Source organism: Lycorma delicatula, chromosome 2 (genome assembly GCF_047948215.1).
Source record: "Lycorma delicatula isolate Av1 chromosome 2, ASM4794821v1, whole genome shotgun sequence".
NCBI classification, from domain to species: Eukaryota; Metazoa; Arthropoda; class Insecta; order Hemiptera; family Fulgoridae; genus Lycorma; species Lycorma delicatula.
Genome location: NC_134456.1, coordinates 69,596,314 through 69,617,333, shown reverse-complemented (window position 1 = coordinate 69,617,333; position 21,020 = coordinate 69,596,314). Strand labels below are relative to the sequence as shown.

Here is a 21,020-nt window from a genome sequence, read left to right as displayed (position 1 = left end):
CGTAACAATTTTAATTTAAATATACTATACATATGACACATGAATTTTGAATTACCATCTTATAAGAAATCCCTGATGATGGAGTAGCAACTCTGAAAGTACTTGGAAAAATATTTTTAAATTGTTGGTAAGTGGAAATTTAATTTATACAATTGTATTAATACCAACGGTGCCAAATGCTTAGAAAATTAAATCTAAAAAATAATAATTTAAGCTACTTGGTAGTTTTAATTTTAAAAATTAATAAATTCAACTGTTGTAATAATCATTAATAACAAGTAAGCTTAATCTACTTAATCTTTCAAACATGAGCAACAAAATAAAAAATGTTAGTTAAAAAAAAACAAACCTTAATTAACTTTGATTTTAAGCCAAGAGATATTATGGATATTATTCCTAAACTGACGTCATCATACGGTCATCTTATGTTGAAGTTTTACTTCAACCTCGTTAAAGTTTTATTGATAATGATGCAAACTTCTTTAATCGATATTTGCGGTAAGAATTGTACTCGTGGTTGCTGCTGCCTTACTTCCCCTTTATTACAAAAGACCGGATAATGCGGTCTAATAAGAACTAACTAATATAAATATTGAACAAAATACTTTTTTTGTAAGTGACATCTAATGAAGCTTGGGTATTTTAAGAGTAACGGAAACATTTCTTTAACAAATAAAAAAAAAAATAATCAAGTAATGTAATTTGAATCACAGATTGAATTGGCGGAGCGTAATCGCGTAATAAGTATAAAAACATTTACAACGAAAAAATAACAATCTTTAATGGACAACAAAAAATTGCATGCTTCTAAAAAATGATCACTTGCAAAATATAATAATAATACAGATATAATAACGACGGTATTTAGATTACAGGCTATATAATGTCTACATTTACTGCATATAATGAAAATGACTGCTGGCTACTGTATACTTACTTTGATGATCATGTCTCCACTTTGAAGCCCGGCACGTTCGGCAGCTCCTCCTGCAAGTCACATCACATAACATGTAATATTCTGTGTACTACAAACAATTACAGTACTATTACTACTATATATATAAAACCTAACCTACAATAAGAACCTTAGCCTACGTGATTTACATCTAAACGATACAAAAATGCATGCAAAGATTTATACAAAATACATATTACCAAATTCACGAAAATATAAAATAAAATCTTACAGGATTCTTCTTTACATCATTTATGAACGAGTAGTGTTCTTAAACTTTACAAAATAATAGTATGTAGTATATGTATTTTATGAAAACATTTACGTTTTCATCAAAATTTATTTTACATATAGTCGTAAAAATAATTTTTCATTAAATAATTATTTTTGAGAAACTCGCGGTTTTATTTTCATAATTATTATCCCGCTTTTAGCTTTTCCTGTTGCAGCATAAACGTGTGACGGAATCTGTATCTAATATATTTCCTGAATCTGTTTTTCTATCAGTATTATACGATATATCGAACAAAGTACGATTTCAGTTATATACAAATTCGGATTTAAGCTTGGAGAAAATGACGATTATCGCCTCTTCCCTACTTATAGATCATTTTACAATCTGTAATACTTATAGATCGTTTTACAAAGACTCTCCTTGAGTTGCGATCTGTTTTTGATTTTGTGAACAAAATGGACAATACTACCTGAAATTAAATGTGAATTCAAAATAATTTATAACTTTTTAAGTAATAATTGTGCAGCAGATGGGACATCGGTGTCGTGAATTCTGTAGTGTCGAGTAAGTAAAATGGATGCACCAAACAGCAAGCATCCTTTTACATCAGCTGATCATGTCCGGGAAAGTGAATAAAATTTTCTTAATAATCGCTGATTAACATTCAAAGATATAAAAGTGAAAGTCAATCTTTTTCGCACGGTTCAATATGAAACATTGTTCACGACCGTTTTCAATACATAAAAGAAAGCAGAAGTTGGTTTCTCTGCAATTAATAGAGTAAAAACTGTATGGATACGTCCTTAATTCACCATTTCTGGCTTAAAGAAGAAAAAGAAATTTTGGAGCGAATAATTAATAACAATGACGCAAGGCATTCCATAACTTTCCTGAGGCAAAATCCCAATCAAAATCGTGGAAGCAACCCGGGAAAGTATGAGGGGAGGAAATCGCTGTAACAACTTCCCAAATTTCACCGAAAAGGGTCTAATTCATGAATTTTGCCCTTAGACAATAGTATATCTTCAAACAGAAAACTAATTTTAACTTCCTATTTTCTTAACCCATTTGTTGAAATCAATACACTGATGTAATTTAACTTCAAGTTTACAGTACAATATTTATTAAAAAAGCTGACAACACAGTAGTAATACTTTTCTGCCTTTGGTTATTTATTCTTATGTATAGAAAAAATAATAATAAGTAAAAATAAACCAAAAAAAGTTTTAAAAAATCGGTATTTTTAACTTTGTTCGGCTCCCATACCCACAATATTATCCCAAAAGTATTTCTTTTTTTTTAGTTATTTGCCTAGTACCTCGCCTAGTTTTTGCTACTTTGATTCTACCACTATGCCTAGAAAGAAATACAAAAAAAAATGATTAAAAAGTATACAATAAATTTAAAGATAGCTTTTTCGACTTTTTGTGGTACGGGGAATTTTGAGGCAATTTTTTTTTTTTAACGGTAAGATATGCATATCTGAACGCATATACTGAGCTTAATATAAGGTCAGGTTGTTTTCAAAATTTTGAAAAAATTGAACCCAAAACTTTACCAACAAATTGTCCCATATACACTAGTCGATGTACAAAATTTCATAAAAATCGGTTTATCCAGTCAAAAGCTTAATTATTAATTAATCTATAAATACGTCAACACATGTACATACATACGTACGAACATTCTTTTTTTGGGATTCCTGAGTCAACGTCACGAAATGCTAAAAAAACCATACCCCATTTTTTGCCTGATTCCATCAATTCATTTTTAAGTAATTACCACACTTCAGCGTTAAAAAACAACTCCCTTCCCTGTTCAATAACCGGTGAACATTTCAATATTTTACTCACTAGGAAGAGTGCTTCCGTAATGCAAAAACGACCCCTTCAACAAGTTAACGGATATCTCTGTTAAAAAAAAAAGAAGAAATCAAAGCGATCACGGAATAGCGATAAGATACAGAAATTTATTCATAAATACGACGCCACACCATAATTGGATTACTCCTCCACAACCGATCAATCAAGTAAATAAAATCAGCAATTTCACACTCATGCAAATTCATGCGCGTCCGCATGTACACACAGTTATCTAATTAATTTATTTATGATCAGCAGAATTTATTTTTTATTTTTTTCATATAAACAGAGTGTACTAAAGTAACCTGTAATTAATTAAAAACGGTAATACTTCGTGAAAAAAACTACCGTTAACAAGCCAACCAAAGAATAAAGAAGTGTTAAACATACGTCGGTATTTAATATAAACAGCGATTAAACCAACGATAATTTCAGATTTAAATTCAATTAAAAGTAGTCATCAAATAAAAAATGTCTTGTTTTCATTTAACAGGTCGCAAATAAAAATTCTTAAATAAGTCACTGTATCAATTCGAATAATAAAATACAAATTATGAGAAAGTAATAAAACAAATTAGCTTTATAAATTAAGAACATAATTTCAGTAATAGTAAAAAATGATTGTAAACCAATGCTACTGATGACGAACAGTAAATAAAAAGACAGCACATAGATGACCAAGGCGGCATTACCATCATATTTACATGTATTATTTAGAACAAAATTAAATAATCCCAAGAAACTAATCTGATAACCGTAAAATAAAAAAATCAAAGGGAAATTACATTTGTTTAATGAAATTTTACAATGTATGAGTTGCATTTAAAAAGTACATTATTATTAACTCCTCCTAAACATAATTTTTATAAGAAAACGCATTCCATTATGTGTATGTTGCAGAAGATTCAGAAAAAGTGTAACGCTTCGTTACAAAATTTCAAATACGCCAGGCTTATGAAATCTTTAAGATGGGTGATCGACGATAAACTTGTACAGACATCAGAAAAAAACAGTAAAAGATGACATTTATAAATTGTATTAAGTTTCTGTATTAAAATATAATCTTCAAATAAAACGTGTTCAAACTAATGAATGATCGCCACAGAAAATACTGAAACCTATTTACAAAAGACGAGCAGTTACAAAAACAATTTTGTACAATCGTAATAATTAAGGTCGCCGAAAGATGACGTAAACACAGAAAAATTGGACTTTGGTAGAGACTGAAAACAGAAAACAACGGCCAACGAACCATAAGAAAAAATATTACAGTAGTGAGGTTTCACATTTCACAAGAACGATCATCGATTTCAACGTTTTCATCGAAACGTTCATCGGTTTGATTTCTGTTTGGCGCGGGAGTTGTGAAAGTTGTCAGCATTTTATAACGGTCATGGCCAAATCAATATTATTTCAGAATAAATTTATAATAACGCATCTTATTATCTTTTAACAACATATACAGACTACAGTAAAAAATTACTAACACTTCTATAGCAAGCAATATATAAATATATAAGCAGTTACATTTTACTTTTGAACAGAACGTTGTTGGGATACTACAGAGTGATTTTTTAGTCCTGTTACCCAATTGTTAATGTCTGGTAATTTTTTTCTAAGAAAAGGAAATTTTGTTTTGTGACACGAAGTTGGTAGCGCTACTCAACCGGTATAGATACGGCAGTGCTTGTTGATTCTCCTTGAGCCGTGTAAACTGTTGTGCCGTTTCCGGTCGTGTTACGAACAGAATGTCTTTTACCATAGAACAATGAGTTTTCATTCTTGAACAATATTTTGCTACGAAATCGTACGCGAGTGTAAAACAATCATTTCAAATTAAATTTTTAGGTGTTCCTCCGCCAGAAAAAAATGTCATTTTCTAGGCTAGCAAACCGATTTCGAGAAACAGGTAAAGACTGCACGGAAAAGTTTACGAAAACTTTCCACTCAATTTGATTAGTCATATTCGAGTATTCAGAAAGCTGCTAAAAAATTTAAACTGTATCCGTATCGCGTACGATTAGTCCAAGAGCTTCAGCCTCCAGATTTAAACAAGCGATTGCAATATTGCCGTTGGTTTAGGTCTCTCGTAAATGATAACTGAATCGAATTTTTAAAAACAGTGTTCTTTAGTGATGAAGCTTCGATCCATCTCGATGGTTATGTGAACAGTCAATACTGTCGAATTTGGGCTGTTGAAAATCCTAACGCTTTACAAGACAAATCTTTGCAACCTGAAAAAATTGGTGTGTGGTGTGCGATATCTCGTCATCGTATAGTAGACCCATATTCTTCGAACAGACGGTAAATGGTGAAGTATACAGGAATATTGTGCGCCAATATTGGTTTCAGCAAGACGGCGCTACATGCCACACGTCTCGAGAAACCATGGATTTTCTGCAAGAGTTCTTTGATGATCGAATAATAAGCAAGGGCTTATGGCCTCCAAGGTCCCCAGACCTCACATCTCCTGACTACTTTTTGTGGGGCTATATTAAGTCCGAGGCCTTCAAAAACAATTCTAACTATTGATGAACTTAGTCAATATTACAGACTTAATCAGGAATATTTCCAATGCAACTCTTAAAAAGGTTTCTGCTAATATTCTGAAAAGAGTTCGTACGTGTATAACCGCAAGGGGTGGGAGGTGGGCATTTTGAACATATTTTTTAACAATTATGTAAGTAATAACTTTTTATTGATCTCTTTTGAAAGTAAAAAATACATTTTTTTATTCCACCTAAATTTACCTTTCTTAAATTACATTTTAAATTGGGTGACAGGACTAAAAAATCACTCTGTATTTGTTACACAGCGCAAGCGTGAAACTGTTTAGATCATTGATTCTCGGACTTTTTCGCCCATCGCCCATATTGAAAATCAAAACTCTTCTAGCGCCTACCTAAAGTTTTAAACTTATCATCTGTTAAAAACAGTAATTGCAATTGCTATTTTTAAAATGCGATCTTAAAAACAGCAATTGCAATTATTGTTTTTAAACGTGGCATTGCCTACTTCTGAGCTGAAACTTACGTAACATTTTATTTTACATTTTAGTTTGAAATATCAGGAAAAAATTATTTTTGCCTTTTTTTTTAATCAACCATCGCCTTCCTAAACCGCCTAAACGCGCCCAATTTTCTGTTGGCCTTATACTACCGCTCCCCTGAAAGTCTACAGCGCCCACAGAGGGGGCGTTATCGTCCACTTTGAGAACTAATAGTTTAGATCTATCGACGTCATTAATAATCAGAAAACATACTTTAAGGTTTAAGTATTATTACTAACTATTGCACTTACAACAAAATTTTATACATAAAAGGGGTTTAATAATGATGAATGGCAGGTAATCCTGCCATTCCTAGTAATACTTCAACTATACTTTAGTTGTCAAAAAAGGATTGTGTCCAAAACATATTCATCATTTTTACTGTATTAAAAGAAAAATACAATTTTAACTTAAGGAAAAAGAAACTCAACATATTTAATAAGAAATTTTTTAATGATTGGACTGAGAACGAATACCTGAGATTGTTTTTTTTTATCTTTTTATCCCAAAAACATTGAAAAAAAGGACTAAAAATATTATGCCGTTTCTCATACTACATCTCTCTTATCCCGTGAAATCATACTAATAAATTACATACAGTGTTTATGACTAATTACACTGCAACTCTTAAACTCCTATTTAAAATCAGTTATTGTACATTGTAAAATAGAAAAAATGCAGCTTACATGCCCCAGATTCCCATATTACCATACCACACCATAATCTGGGGGTTACTTGCCCCAGATTACCATATTTAAGATATGGTAAATTTATAGTTACTACAATCTGAATACCATTGCATTGGTCGAAAGAGTTTTAATTAAGGGAAGTTACACAAGACCGGTAAATAAGATTCAACAAAGAAAAAACAAGGTTAAAATGCTGTAGTCCAACTCGTAAAGATAATTGTACATATCTGGTCAAACATATCAATAATAAATAGTTATAATTAATACAGAAATATTAAAAACCATTTTGTTAAAAAAAATGAAATAAAAATACATTCTTAAAAGCTTTCGGATAGTCACGCCATCATAGGAGAATAAATGATTAAAAGTTATTAATTTAAGAGGTTCATAATTTGGAAAAACGAACAAAAATTTTAATCATGATTTTGATCATTTTAAATTAGTCAATAATTATGATAGCCAAAATTGTGCGAGAGTGATTTCTTTTTATTTTACGACAGATAATTTTATTTATAATTAATATTTTTATACTGAATGTAATTATAAATTTGTAACTCACTGTTTCAGGAATAATAAAGTAATTTTCAACGATGAGGTATGATACAATACCTTTCAGCGTTTTTTTAAAAATCCTGGAATACTACTGAAGGTTTTTCTTAAAATAGTTATTTCTGAGAAATTAAATAAACCGAACACGGTATAAAAAAAAAAATCGTTTAATCAAGACAGAATGAAGTCTATGATATTAAAAAACTTGATGAAATCGAGAAAATCTATATGAAAATAAATTAAAAATATAGTCCGTCTAATACAATCAAAGATACAACTGAAAAAAGAAAAATATGTAAAATATATATATATAGACAAGCATAGCATTATTACTATTATGAAAAAATAAAAAAGAACAAAACCGTTTAATTTACATTTTACAATTGTCAAATTCAGAAGAAATCATTTACATTTATGAGGTAACGCATCATTGATAACCCGTTCATGCTGATCAACAGACTGCAAAATTGTCAAACTATTATTTCTTCTGAAAAAAGGAAGGTCTTTATCTGATGTACACAGCGATAAATCTGAACGAAAAAGATAACTACGACAAATAACGCATGACTTGATTGACCCTGGTCTTATTACATCATTCATCAGCAATAAAACATACAAACATAGTTAAATTAACCTTCGAAAATATATCTACCGATAAACAAAAAAATTAAACGCCTAACACAAAAGAAAACAAGATCTATGGGGACAACAATGTTAATTTACTTACAAAAAATAAGCGTCAAGACTTAAATAAATATACGGCTGTGATCTTGAATAATGTAAATGCAAATGTAAAATATGTACAGTGGGTGCGCCCCACCTGTTGATAAAATGGTTATGTAATTTACGAGACAGTTCCTTTCTGTCTTCACAAAACAAAAAAAAAAAAACCATTAACAAGCTGCCGGTAAGGTAACGCTGCAAAAACCTGTTTTTTCCCCTTCATACATTCATAATACAGTTAACTACGCGCAAGAACAGTAAACTGTATATTGTTAACAGATAAATAGGTAATATACATCCCACAATGTATAGTAACTCATTCGGTTTTTAAATAAAAATGTTTTCTTAACGCAAGATCAGCTATTAGATTTTATATTGTACAATAATACCTTTTACATTCGATTACGTAGATTAATAATAAACTATTTAATGCGGAAATAAAGGTAAATTTATTAAAATACGCAAATAAAATAAATTATTCAGACATAAGAAATAAAAGACGATGATAATAGTTTATCGAAAACAAAACTCTTTAATAAAATGGAAGTTTAGATTTACATGTATCATTAACAATAAATAATAATAATATAAAATGCCAACTAACGGTCACAAAAATCCGTTAAAACCAGCACTTTATATCCATTAGCGACAAAAGTCGTTACACTTACAAACAAGCGAACACAATTAGTACAGAAGGCCGGAGTAAAAGCTTAACAAAGACTCTCAGACCGGAATTGCGGCCATTCACTACACTGCTACGAAGGAAATTTAATGAGAACCGCTCGACTGAGGTATTCTAAAGTTAAATGCTCATCAAATATCGCGTCCTGTTACTTTAAGGCCCTTCTTAACGGTCAACTTTACATATAGACCAATAAAAAAAATCGTCACATTGATGATCTTTTAGTCGAAGATTAAAATTATATTAACGTAAATTAATCTTTAATCTAAATAGGTCTACGTCGAAGATCGGAGAGTTACTGTCTTTCTTGTACCTAAACTAAACACGATGATGAAAATATTACTTAAACCTTTTATTCTTGATTAATTATTAATAGTTCTGTTTAGAAAAAAAAACATTATTTCACTAGTAACTTTTACCAAAACACCGTACAAAATTAATTCTCTTTTTTTGTCTAATAAATGTATCGATCAAAAATGTATACGTTTGATTAAGACAATTTGTCTGACTGCAAAATATTACGTTACCAAAAATATTACCGTCTTCAAGAATTAATGTTTTACTTTAAAAATAACAACTTAATGCACAACATGATTGAGAACAATATTAATTTTTATTTTTAGTTCGTATATAAACATTTGTGACTATAAATATTATTACATATAATAATATGTACATAAGTACGTACTACTTTAACGACGTATGTACTTTAAATAGTATTTCTAGGTAAAAACAAAGAAAAATAATCTAATGTATAATTTGATTCTTGTTTTTCCCCTTTCGATTAGCTATTAATAAAACTAATAAATCTACTATTAAAAAAAAAATCTAATGTGACAGCACATTAGATTGTACCCCTAAAACCCTTGTACCCCTAAAATTACATTTAAATTACATATTAAATTACATTTACCCGTTTTGTTTTAAATTAAAACGTACATAAAATTTTATTTTATTAAAAACGTCTGATATTTTTTCATATTTTTTGTTATTGAATTATTATTCATCGTAAAACATTTTTACGGTGAGAGGTTAATTATTAATAAATCAATATATTTAAATAATAAAGACAGTTAAAAAAGGAGATGAAGTCTGATTCGAACCTATGTGCCTTTCCTTAAGATCCAAATACAGGGTTATCATAAAAGAATGGTGCGGTTTTGAACATGGTTTAAATTAAAACAGAATTACTTACAGTTTATGTTTTTATTTTTCAAATTTGTCTCTCAAACATTTTTTTACATAATTAATAAATTTCAATATGTGCGCCCTTAGTCGCTCGACAAATGTCCAAACGATACTCAACTTTTCTCCAAACATTAGATAACATTTCTTCGTTAATGGTTGTCATTGCTTCATTAATCCTGTTTTTTAAGCGGTTTAGGTCGCGAATTTTTTGTGTATAAACACAACGCTTTTGATGTACCCCCACAAGAAAAAATCGCAAGGTGTCAGTCAGGTCTGGACTCCTTGGAGGCCAAAGTATGGGTCCTTGCTGGCCTATCCATCGATCTCCAAATTTTTCGTTCAAAGCGTCTGTGACCGATGCATTGAAGTGCTGAGGAGCACCATCTTGTTGGAAATGAAGTTGATGAGTGTTTTCGAGTTCTTCCGGCTGAGGAAAGCAATAATTGGTTAACATATCAAGATACACAACTCCATTAATTATTTTTTCAGCAAAGAAGAAATGCCCTATTACACGATTTTTCATCGCACCACAACAAACATTAACTTTAGGCGAATCGCGTTGTTTCTCAATAATTACGATTCGTTTTCACTTCTTCTGTCCAACATTTCAACAGCGAAATTGTAACGTTTTACACCATCATCGGGTTTCAATTCCTGCAGTATCTGTATTTTATAAGCGTGTAATTTCAGTTTTTTATGTAAAACTTTGTGAACCGTTGATTTTGGAATACCTAATTCGACGCTTCGATGGGGGATGGACTTCCCAGGACTTCTAATTGCCGATTGTCTAATTAGTTCAACCGTTTCGTCTGGTACACTTAGTCTGCCGGTTGATTTCTGTTTCTTAACTTATCCAGTTTCTTCGAATTGTTTGAACCAACGTGTTATGTTATTTTTGTGTCGTGGATCTCTTCCGAATTCACGTCGAAACGCACGTTGAACTAAAATTACGGATTTTAATTCAGCCATCAATAAAACACACTCTCCTTTGTCTTTATCCGAGAACATAGTAACTCACTAAACTCACCGCAACAACAATACAAGAACTGACGATATGGTTACAACTGCTGATAAACAAACTTTTGAGTTGGAAGCTTTCAAGGATACCAATATAACATCTAGAAATTTCCCTACATCTTCCTATGAATTACTGGCAGCCGCACCATTCTTTTATGATAACCCTGTATTTCAATTAGTTTTATTTTGCTATAACTCTAGAACCAATGAAAACAGGAACCATATGATAAATCGTTGAAAATCTCTTAATAAGGGCTTACTACTGCAGTTAAGAAAAAGTAAAAAATCCAATTCTTTTTTAATTTTGGGCTTTTTTAAACATTTTTGGTTCAGTCGATTGTAATTAAAAGGGGACGTGCAAACTGGATATTACAACAGTCCTAAATCCAAAATTTCAACATCCTTCAGCTAATTACTTTTGAGTTACGCGACGTACGTACGTACAGACGTCACGCCGAAACTACTCAAATGGATTCAGAGATGGTCAAAATAAATATTTCCGTAAAAATCTGGACACCGAAATTTTTCGGAATCACAATACTTCCTTTACTTCGTATAATGAAGTAAAACACACTCATTCACAACACATGTCATTATAGGCCTAATTAAACTTACATCTGAATAAATTAATAGGCCAAAACCAGAAAGAGACTGCAAATTTAAAACGTTTTCTATGCGAACAATTAAATATATATACCTAACAATGTAGAATATAGTTTCGAATTGAACATCAGATGAGAGATTCATTTTCTTTATTTACAATAAAGGGATACGGAAATTACACTCATAATCGTAATCGTGTGGAATATATACTTGTACCAAAAAGAAATTGATAATATATTACGAATTAATACAATAACTTTTGTCTGCGATGGAAGTCGTAATTTTATTAATAGGGAGTAATTCAAATTTGCGAACATTTAAACACATACATTTATTATTTTCTGTTAATAAATTGATCGTCAAGACACACTTATTTAAAATAATTAATGAATTACAGAGAATATTGAAGGGAGTTTATCAAGTTTTTGTTTTGACTAGATTGTAAAAATTGGTGAGGCAGCAAACTGATAGATATGAAACGACTGAATTAATATGAAAGGACCTAAACTATAAGGGTATTGATTGTTATATAATAGATCGGTAATATTTACTAATTATTTTTAATCTAAAATAGAAGAAATCAAATTGGGAATCCAATAAATCTTTCGTTGGGTGAGCGAACGAAGCGAGATCCTGTTTTAATTCGGATTTTGTCTGTTTATGATACATAAATGAGGAAACTGGTTTTTCGATTTTTATGAAATTTTGCAGAAGGTTAATTGCTATATCCTGGATGATGTGTAAAACTGCAGACGGTCCAAGAAGAACCGTTACTCTTCGCTCACAGAAACACTGCTCCAAGGGTCCTCATTGTATTTTGTAAATATTATTAACTTCTTTGTACATTTTTGTATATAGCTGTGGGAAGAAAAGACTTCCGTGGCAGTCATCAGTCGATAATGTCCCGTACCAGTAACGTAACATCTGCCAGAATAGTAAGTCTATTTTCGTCATTGGCTAACTTCCACGATCAAATATGATCGAAGATTCAATTTTGTACTGTTTTCTCTTCATTAGTTCAGTTACAGTGTAGATGTTAATCTAAGCGTATTAAATTCAGAACAAAATGTACGAGGACTTCTGTTTACGGTACTAATAACTATCTAAGAAATACATTCCCCACTTCTTTGTGTTCGTAGCAACGCTATATCAACTCTCTACCATCAAATAATTCTTCCAAAGCAACCTTCTATTCAATTCCCTATCCTGTTCCTACTCACTTCAATCTTAATTATGTTGCTTTCCTCACCAACTTTATTCTATTTCGTCATTCCTCGCACTTTTTATCTAGCTTTTTATGAATAAATATATATCAAAGCTTCCAATTTTCTTTTATTCTTATTACTTAACGGGTCCGTGCGTCTAACCAGTCAATCCTTTGTCCACGGGCTCATACAAAATCTAATCAATTTGTTTTCAAATCTATTTTTATCGTCCTGGTGATAGTACATATTTTAATTTAAAACTTAGTTGTAACGTAAATAATAAATAAATCTGAAAGAAAATTTAAATACTTAATGTGATACAACGATTAATAAATTAAAATACATAAAACAGTAACAAATTCGAGGTAGAGGGAGCGCAGAGGTGACTGGACCATCTGGACCCTTCCTTGTTTGCAAAGTCCTCGTTATCCTTGCACAATCAAACACCTATGATCATAAACTCCTTGCCAGAATTATCTGGCTATCACTTCCTTTAAGGTTTACTGCTAACATTTTAGTTATTTAATATAAATACAAGTTACAAAGAAACAAATTCACTATATATATTAACATTATTCAACTCGGAAAAGGTGAGTTTTTAAAAGTACGACGACAAGTCAAAAAGTAAAGGGAAATTTTGATTTCCCTCCCAATCACATGTATGGCAGCAATGATTGTTCTGCTACAACTAATCAGCTGTTCACTGAAAGTGTTATTTCATTGTTAGCTATTTGTGATTGTGTTTAAAAGTCTGTTTAAAATGAGTGCTCCTTTGTCTGACTGCACCACGGAAGAAAGGCGAGCAGCGATACGTTTCCTCAGTTCAGAAGGAGTGAAACAGCAGAGATTATTCGTGGAATGAAGCAGCAATATGGAGAGAGTTGTTTGAGTGGAAGCAAGATCTACGAATGGATTGATCGCTTTAAAGATGGTAGGACTTTTGTGATGAACAGGAACAAGGTAGGCCTTCCACAGCAATTGAAGCGGTTAACAAATGATTTTCTGTAATGGAGAAATTGCAGTTGATGACATTGCAAGTGAGTTGAATATAAGCTACGGCTCAGCATTTTCAATCACCCATGATTCTTTAAACTTACGAAAAGTCTATGCTCGCTGGGTTCCACGTTAATTGACACCAGCATCTACGAAGAGAATCGTTTGGAAATTTCCCAGAAACTTTTGAAACGTTACGAAGATGAAGGAGATTCATTTCTTAAGCGAATAATAACCGCTGATGAGACATCAGTCCATCATTTTGAACCCGAGAGTAAGCGACAAAGTTTAGTGTGGAAACAACCTTCATCTCCCGCAGCAAAAAAGTTCAAAACTCAGATGTCTGCAGGAAAGGTGATGATGACGATATTCTGGGATCTGGAAGGTTCACTTTTGTTTGGTTTACTTCACAACTAAAGGTCAATCAGTAAACAGTGACAACTGCTGTGAGCTATTCCGTTTACTGAAGCAAAAAATAAAATCCAAAAGACCTGGTAAACTTTCTAAGGGGGTGATTTTGCTTCAAGAGTTATTCTGTATGAGATTGAGCTTACGCTCGACCTCATACGGCCAAAAACACAGTCTTTTGCCTTCAAGATCTTGGTTTTCAGCTGCTGGACCACCCTCCATACAGTCCGGACCTGGCTTCAAGCGATTATCATCTTTTTGGCCCATTAAAAGAAGAATTGCGAGGAAATCATTATCGATTTGATGAAGAGGCCATAGAAGCAGTGAAAAGGTTTCTGCACACCAGACCGAAGACTTTCTCCAGCAAGGAATTCAAAAGCTCGTTAAAAGATGGACTAAGTACATAGAAATAGGAGGGGATTATGTTAAAATATAACGCATGTATCATTTATTTAAATACAAATAAATATATTGATTTTTTAATTTCACTTTACTTTTTGACTTGACCTTGTAAATCCATCTTTCATCATTATACTACGAGTAATTTTATAGAAAAATAATAATATATAGGAAAAATGGGTAAATAATGAAAACGACGAATTTTAGGGTCACTATAAATTCAAACTAATATTACATTTAACGTCATAAAAAATTGATAACTATATTTTAGATGAATTCTTCATTACACAGCCTAATAAGCAGGTTTTTTAAATTCAATACAAAAAAAATCTTCTGGTAATTTACTACAGAAATAATTTATAAAAATAACATTATAAATCGCTTATAACAGTGAAATAGTCATATTACCAAAAATACAGAAATGCATTTACAACTTGGTAATTATTAATTGTCAAGTTATAGTTATTTTTTAATCATGTAAAGAATAAACTCATTAAAGTCATAAAAAACAGCAATATTATAAAAACTGTAAAGCAAGATATTAATTATTACATAAGAGATAACTAATTTTCTTATTTTTTTTAATACTGAGAACAATTATATGCAGAATGTAACACGTAATAATGTAATAAAGACGATTGCAGGAACAGTAAGTGTATATGAACAAGTGAATAACAGCAATGAACGAATTAAAAACTAGGACGTGAATTTCGCATGCATAACTTCACTCTTAAACCTACTTAACACAAAACAAAGAAATCTTGTAAAGAAAAACTAGTTTAGAAAATTAGCTACGTACATAAAAATTGTTGTTTTTTTAAAAATAAATATTTATTTAATTTAACATAACAACCGTTATGTTAACCGTTAACATAACAAATAAAAACAAAAAATCAAATTTAACCAATATGAAAATAATCGTCGTTCAAGTTAATTTAGATAATGATCAACCTATACGACATCATAGATATAGCAAGTGTAAAATACACTTTTATTAAACAGGATCATAAAGGGATCCTACACAACTATCATCCATTAAAAAATTAAATTATATTTCTGTTTACTAATTTTTGAAATAGAAATCTCATCGGTGATTATTAAAATAATAATATAACATTTAAATTAACATCTGAAATATAATTAATAATTTAAAAAAAAAAAGGTTAGGCCATGAAATAGATCGAAAAATAATACCTACGTTCACGGAACTGATTAATCCACTACTTTAATTTGAAGAACTTCTGGTTAAGTAAGCCTATGAGTCAAGCACGATTTTTTAAATCAAATGATCATAGCGTCTACTTGTAATAATTAAGGTAATATTAGAGAAATTCGCTCGGAAGATAAAGGGACTATATTCAAAGACCTATCAGGAAAACAGAGTATGGTTCACTTGTTACGCCGCATCACAGATTTTTCTTTTGTTCTTTGTGATCCCGATCACCAACTTTTCCCACATTCTGTAACAATTTTTTTTAAAGATATAACTGAGCGTTTAATTTTATCAAGCGTACTGCGGATAGTCACGGGTAAATATTACCCGTTTCTTTCAAGTAATTTAAATTATACCGATCTTAAGAGTATCATTATGTCTGATAAAAAATACATTTTTTACGTTTTTTCCTATCTATCGTGTCTTGTAAGAGGATTTCTTCTACATCGCGTTATACATACTCCTCAATGATTCTCTAATTTGGGCAATTCAATCTTATTACTATCTCCCACATATCGGGATGGATTAGTAGACTTTGCTTTAACCCATAAACACCTCACGCTCAGACCGAGGTTATTGTAAAGCCACCGGGATAGAACAGTCCCCGAACAGGTTTGTAGGCAAAGTCGCCACCGTGAAACAATACAGATATCAAGACCGCATAACTCATAGAACTTCACGAATCCTAACCAGAATTACCGTTCAGATATTACTTCAGAGGATGAATGAGAATGATATGTATGAGTGTAAATGAAGTGTAGTCTTGTACAATCTCAGTTGGACCATTCCTGAGATGTGTGGTTAATTGAAATTCAACCGGGTTTCAATTAACCACGGTTAATTGAAACCGGTGTTTTGAAAGAACACCGGTACCCACGATCTAGTATTCAAATCCGTATAAAAATAACTGACTTTACTAGGACTTGAACGCTGAAACTCACGACCTCCAAATCAGCTGATTTGGGAAGACGCGTTCACCACTAGACCAACCCGGTGGGTCAAGACGGAAAACCTACTCACAGAAGAGAACGATTTTCTTTCCTACTCGCAAAAATAAAAGGCGACAAACAACCCTAAAGGAGCGCCTCATGTTCTCCCAAGCGACGAGAATCCAATCCACTAAAAATCCTGCGAGTAACCAGGGAGCGGTCAATCGTGCTGGAAACGGCATGTTACTAATCATAAAAATCGTTGGGGTGATCTACGGAAAAGCATAAACCGCATTAAAACATCTTGCACAAACTGTTTTTAGGTTTTAAATAGCAACTTGAAGCGAGGTTCAGGCTTCCTTAAGAAAACTTTTCGACCATTCCTAGAATTTCACTAAATTAACACAAAAATTAATCGCCGAGAGATGATCTAATCTAAGTTTTTTTATTACGCTTCCAATATATGTGGAAACTTAAATAAATTATTACGCTTACCAAATTTTACGTCTAATTAAAGTCATTCTATTCTGAAAACGTTACAATTAAAAAAAAAAAAGAAGGAATTCAGTACAATATAACGAAGTCATCCACAACAGTAATACGATATCGGTTTAACTACAGGATAGTTTGCACAGTAACGAGTCTATGAAAGTTCGATTTTATAAATTCACGATAATCACTGAATATTAATTTGCCCACATATGCTTCGAACAACATAAATTGCAGTGAACGCGTAAATAATACAATAAACATCCTTTTACACTTTTAAATTACTTACATACGATGAGAAAGAATAATCCACTGCCAAGAAAACCTGGCACAGTATAAAGCAATAAAGTGAAAGCTCATTTGACACGGAGTAGATAGGACGGATGGACAGGGAATTAATTTTAAATTCCTACCAGTTTTTTATTCTTTATACCAACAACAATGGTAAAGATAAAATCGTTACAAAATTACAATTTTAAAGAAAATAAAAGCAGTCTAACGACTGATTTTCTATACCAATTGACACTGACATTAATCGTAGTTACTTGAAGTAACTTTCCATCAGCCTATTTACCTCAATAAAAAAACAGAGCAGTTAAACAATAATAAAAATAAAAGTTTAATGTAACAGAAAAAACACAGATTTGGATCACAAAACTAACTTTAGTACTTTTAATTACAAGAAATAAAACAAAAAACAGTACGGAAATAAAGAAGAAAACGTACATTATACATCAAATAACGTACAGCTTATACGTATTTCTCAAGGTCAATTCCAGAGCCGTAGCCGTTTATGTTTTATTCGATTAATTTTCACTAGATAAAATCTACATCCAAACCCCGAACGGGAAGACACCCCGGTCGCCACCCCCCGCCCCCACTCCCGTTCTTGCCCTGATGGGCTTTAACGGGAAGATTAAATGTACACGAAATTTCTTTTGGAAGCTAATTTTTGTTTCAGAGAAGAAAGAAAACAGGTAAAAACAATAAATAAAGGTCTAACAACTGGCAGCGATCGTGACGTTTTATAAGAACAAAATGTACAAAGAAATGCGTAACAACAAATAAACTTTGTTACCAGACAATAAAAAAAAATTACAACAATAAATTAGAATTGTACTTCTAAATTCTGTTTTACCCAAAACAAGTACTTTTAATTCTAGATAAGAATCTGTAATGGAAACAAATAAATAACAAATTTTTATTCTGTACCGTTAAATTGTTCAATTTGTTACGCACCGATCATTACCCGATAATGAGCGCATCTAAAAGGGGACGGAACTGATCGCCAATTTCATAATTACTCATCTAGAACACCATATGTTTCTAGAAATATACGAACATTGTATTACAGTAATAACAAGGTCGGTATAATTTAGATTCTTTTCTATAAATGGACAGACACCTCAATACATTTAGCCCAGATAAACAGCAAATTTTATTTCTTTTTTAAACGAGATATATATTTTTTAAATGCTACAAACAAATAAACGCAAAACAATACGAATTTACTATCTGTATTAAAAAATCATGTTAAAATTGTCAGTAGCTCTGTCGATATGAATGACAGATATGTCTCGGGAATTATTTAGATTTTATGTAGATTATCCGTGTTCGAATTTTATTCTAATTTTTACGTCTTATTTGTCACAATAGATTAATAGATAGTGATAACATCGTTATAAACAACAGTTTAACAACATGGGAAACATTAACAACATACGAAAACAAAAATCATTGATCGGTAAAGAAAAATAAGAAAGTTAAATAGGTATTTTATTAAATTCCTATCGAAGGAAGTTTGAACGTATTCACCGCGGATTTAACTACATATACCACATATACATAAAAAGGATAAAACAGCTATATTACAGTCATTTATGCTCTCTTTTTTCCTGTTTAGCCTCCGGTAACTACCGTTTAGATAATTCTTCAGAGGATGATATGTATGAGTGTAAATGAAGTGTAGTCTTGTACATTTTCAGTTCGACCATTCCTGAGATGCTGTCCTTAGGAAACCTAAACTGAACGAAACAAGACAAAAGAGGGAGTGAAAGAAAAGTGTACGAAATCGTATGCGGATTGTAGAACTAAAACAAGGGCAACGGCTGTGTTTTATGGTTTATTGGATATGTGTTGAATAAATTCTTACATGACATTCAGTAGTCCTGTTTTAAAAAAGATAGAACGGCAAGATTTAACTATACACTCGTCAAGCGGCTTGGACAACCTAGGGTGATTGAGCAAGCTTCATATTAAAAAAATAGTGTCAACTTCGAAAATCTATCTGAAGTATCTAGGAAATTGATATCGCCATAAAGAAGATTCCAATGAAAGATCGACCGATAAAAAATCAGATATGGTATGAATCGAGCAAAAATAGGGTTAGTTATTATTTATGCTACTCACTTAAAAAAAAACCTGTATCGAGTACAATAAAATAAGTATGAAATGTCCAGAAATCGAGAATAGAGACTAGCACGTTAGTAGCTGAGGAAATTTAATTTTTTAACTAATTTTTTTTAATTCCATGCTAATAAAAAAAATGTTTTTGTGCTAAATTGCACTTTGTTTTTGTTAAACCGTAAAATGTAAAAAATCGGGTCCTCATCTTGTTGAAGATCCGAGTTCGTCTTTTCGGGACCCTGATCCTGCCGATTTGGTTGTACGGAGCAGAAACGTAGTCACTACTTAAGGTAGACGTTACCAAACTTAAAATTCCAAATGCGATAACTACGCCAGATCATCAGAGTTTCACTTCGCGATCATATCCGAAATGAGGATATACGTTATCGCTGCGATCAACAGCCAACAGTCGAGGAACAGACTCAAACACGAAGACTGCGATGGTTTGGCCATGTCTGCAGAATCAGTGGAAACAGACTAGCATACAAACTCCTCTGGTATGACGACCCACCTATTAGAGTCCAAAGAACAGCTCCAAAGAAAACGTGGATCAAGCAGATCGATGATGACATAAAAAAAAACGCAGGCTAAACCTTAACGAAGCCAGGACAACGACCATGGATCCCCATGCATGGAAGCGTCTTGTTAATGAAATCAGACAACCATTGGCACCCACAGCAGCGTATGGGCTTAGGAATCGATCCAAATTCAGACACCAGCTAGGAATTAAGTAAGTGGCAAAATGTAAAAAATACCTTTACAATTTTTATAAAATATACATATTTAATCGGCTATAAACATGAATAGGATATCGTAAACATTTTAAATTTTGAGAAGACAGATTTCGGGTAGAACAGAAAATATGTCTTTTGATAGATTAAAATTTTTCGCAAAGTCCCTAGTACCTTAGATAGTAAGGATTAATTAGTAAGGATTAAGGATACTTAAGGATTAAACTAAGTTTTAAGTGGGTAATACATCGCAACCGTTAAACAATTTTATTTAAATGACATAGACCTATCATAAGAACACAGTTTTGTAAAACATAATTACTTAGAAGCAACATATCTACAGCCAAAAAGTAACGCAGCAGGTGCTCTTTAAAAAAAAAGACAAAAAACAAAAAATAACACAGAATTTTTCCCAATAATATACTAATAACTACTTGCAATCATAAAAGACTCAACAACGATATTTACAAAACAAACATTAAAAACCTAAACATTGTAATTATAAGTTTTATTTTGTGACGTAAAATGACATCGGTTTTAATTTTTCAGCATAGACTGAAACGTACATTATTATGGTTCAAATAATAAGGCGGCGGTATATGCGTGACAATAGAGCTAAGTATATAACCTACAACCTATTCACATCCGCTAAAAATTCCATACAAATTGACCATGCCGTGTCTGACGCAAATTAC

General features: G+C 31.7%; 1 protein-coding gene across 6 annotated transcripts in view; it reads right to left on the bottom strand.

Moving 5' to 3' along the window:
- Positions 1–21,020, bottom strand: part of RhoGEF2 (Rho guanine nucleotide exchange factor 2) — a 1,010,441-nt gene that overhangs the window by 959,283 nt on the left and 30,138 nt on the right. For all 6 annotated transcript variants that reach the window (XM_075355529.1, XM_075355530.1, XM_075355526.1 and 3 more), the window contains one exon: positions 938–987. In XM_075355529.1, coding sequence (XP_075211644.1) covers positions 938–987 — 50 coding nt within the window. The remainder of the gene's footprint in view (positions 1–937; positions 988–21,020) is intronic.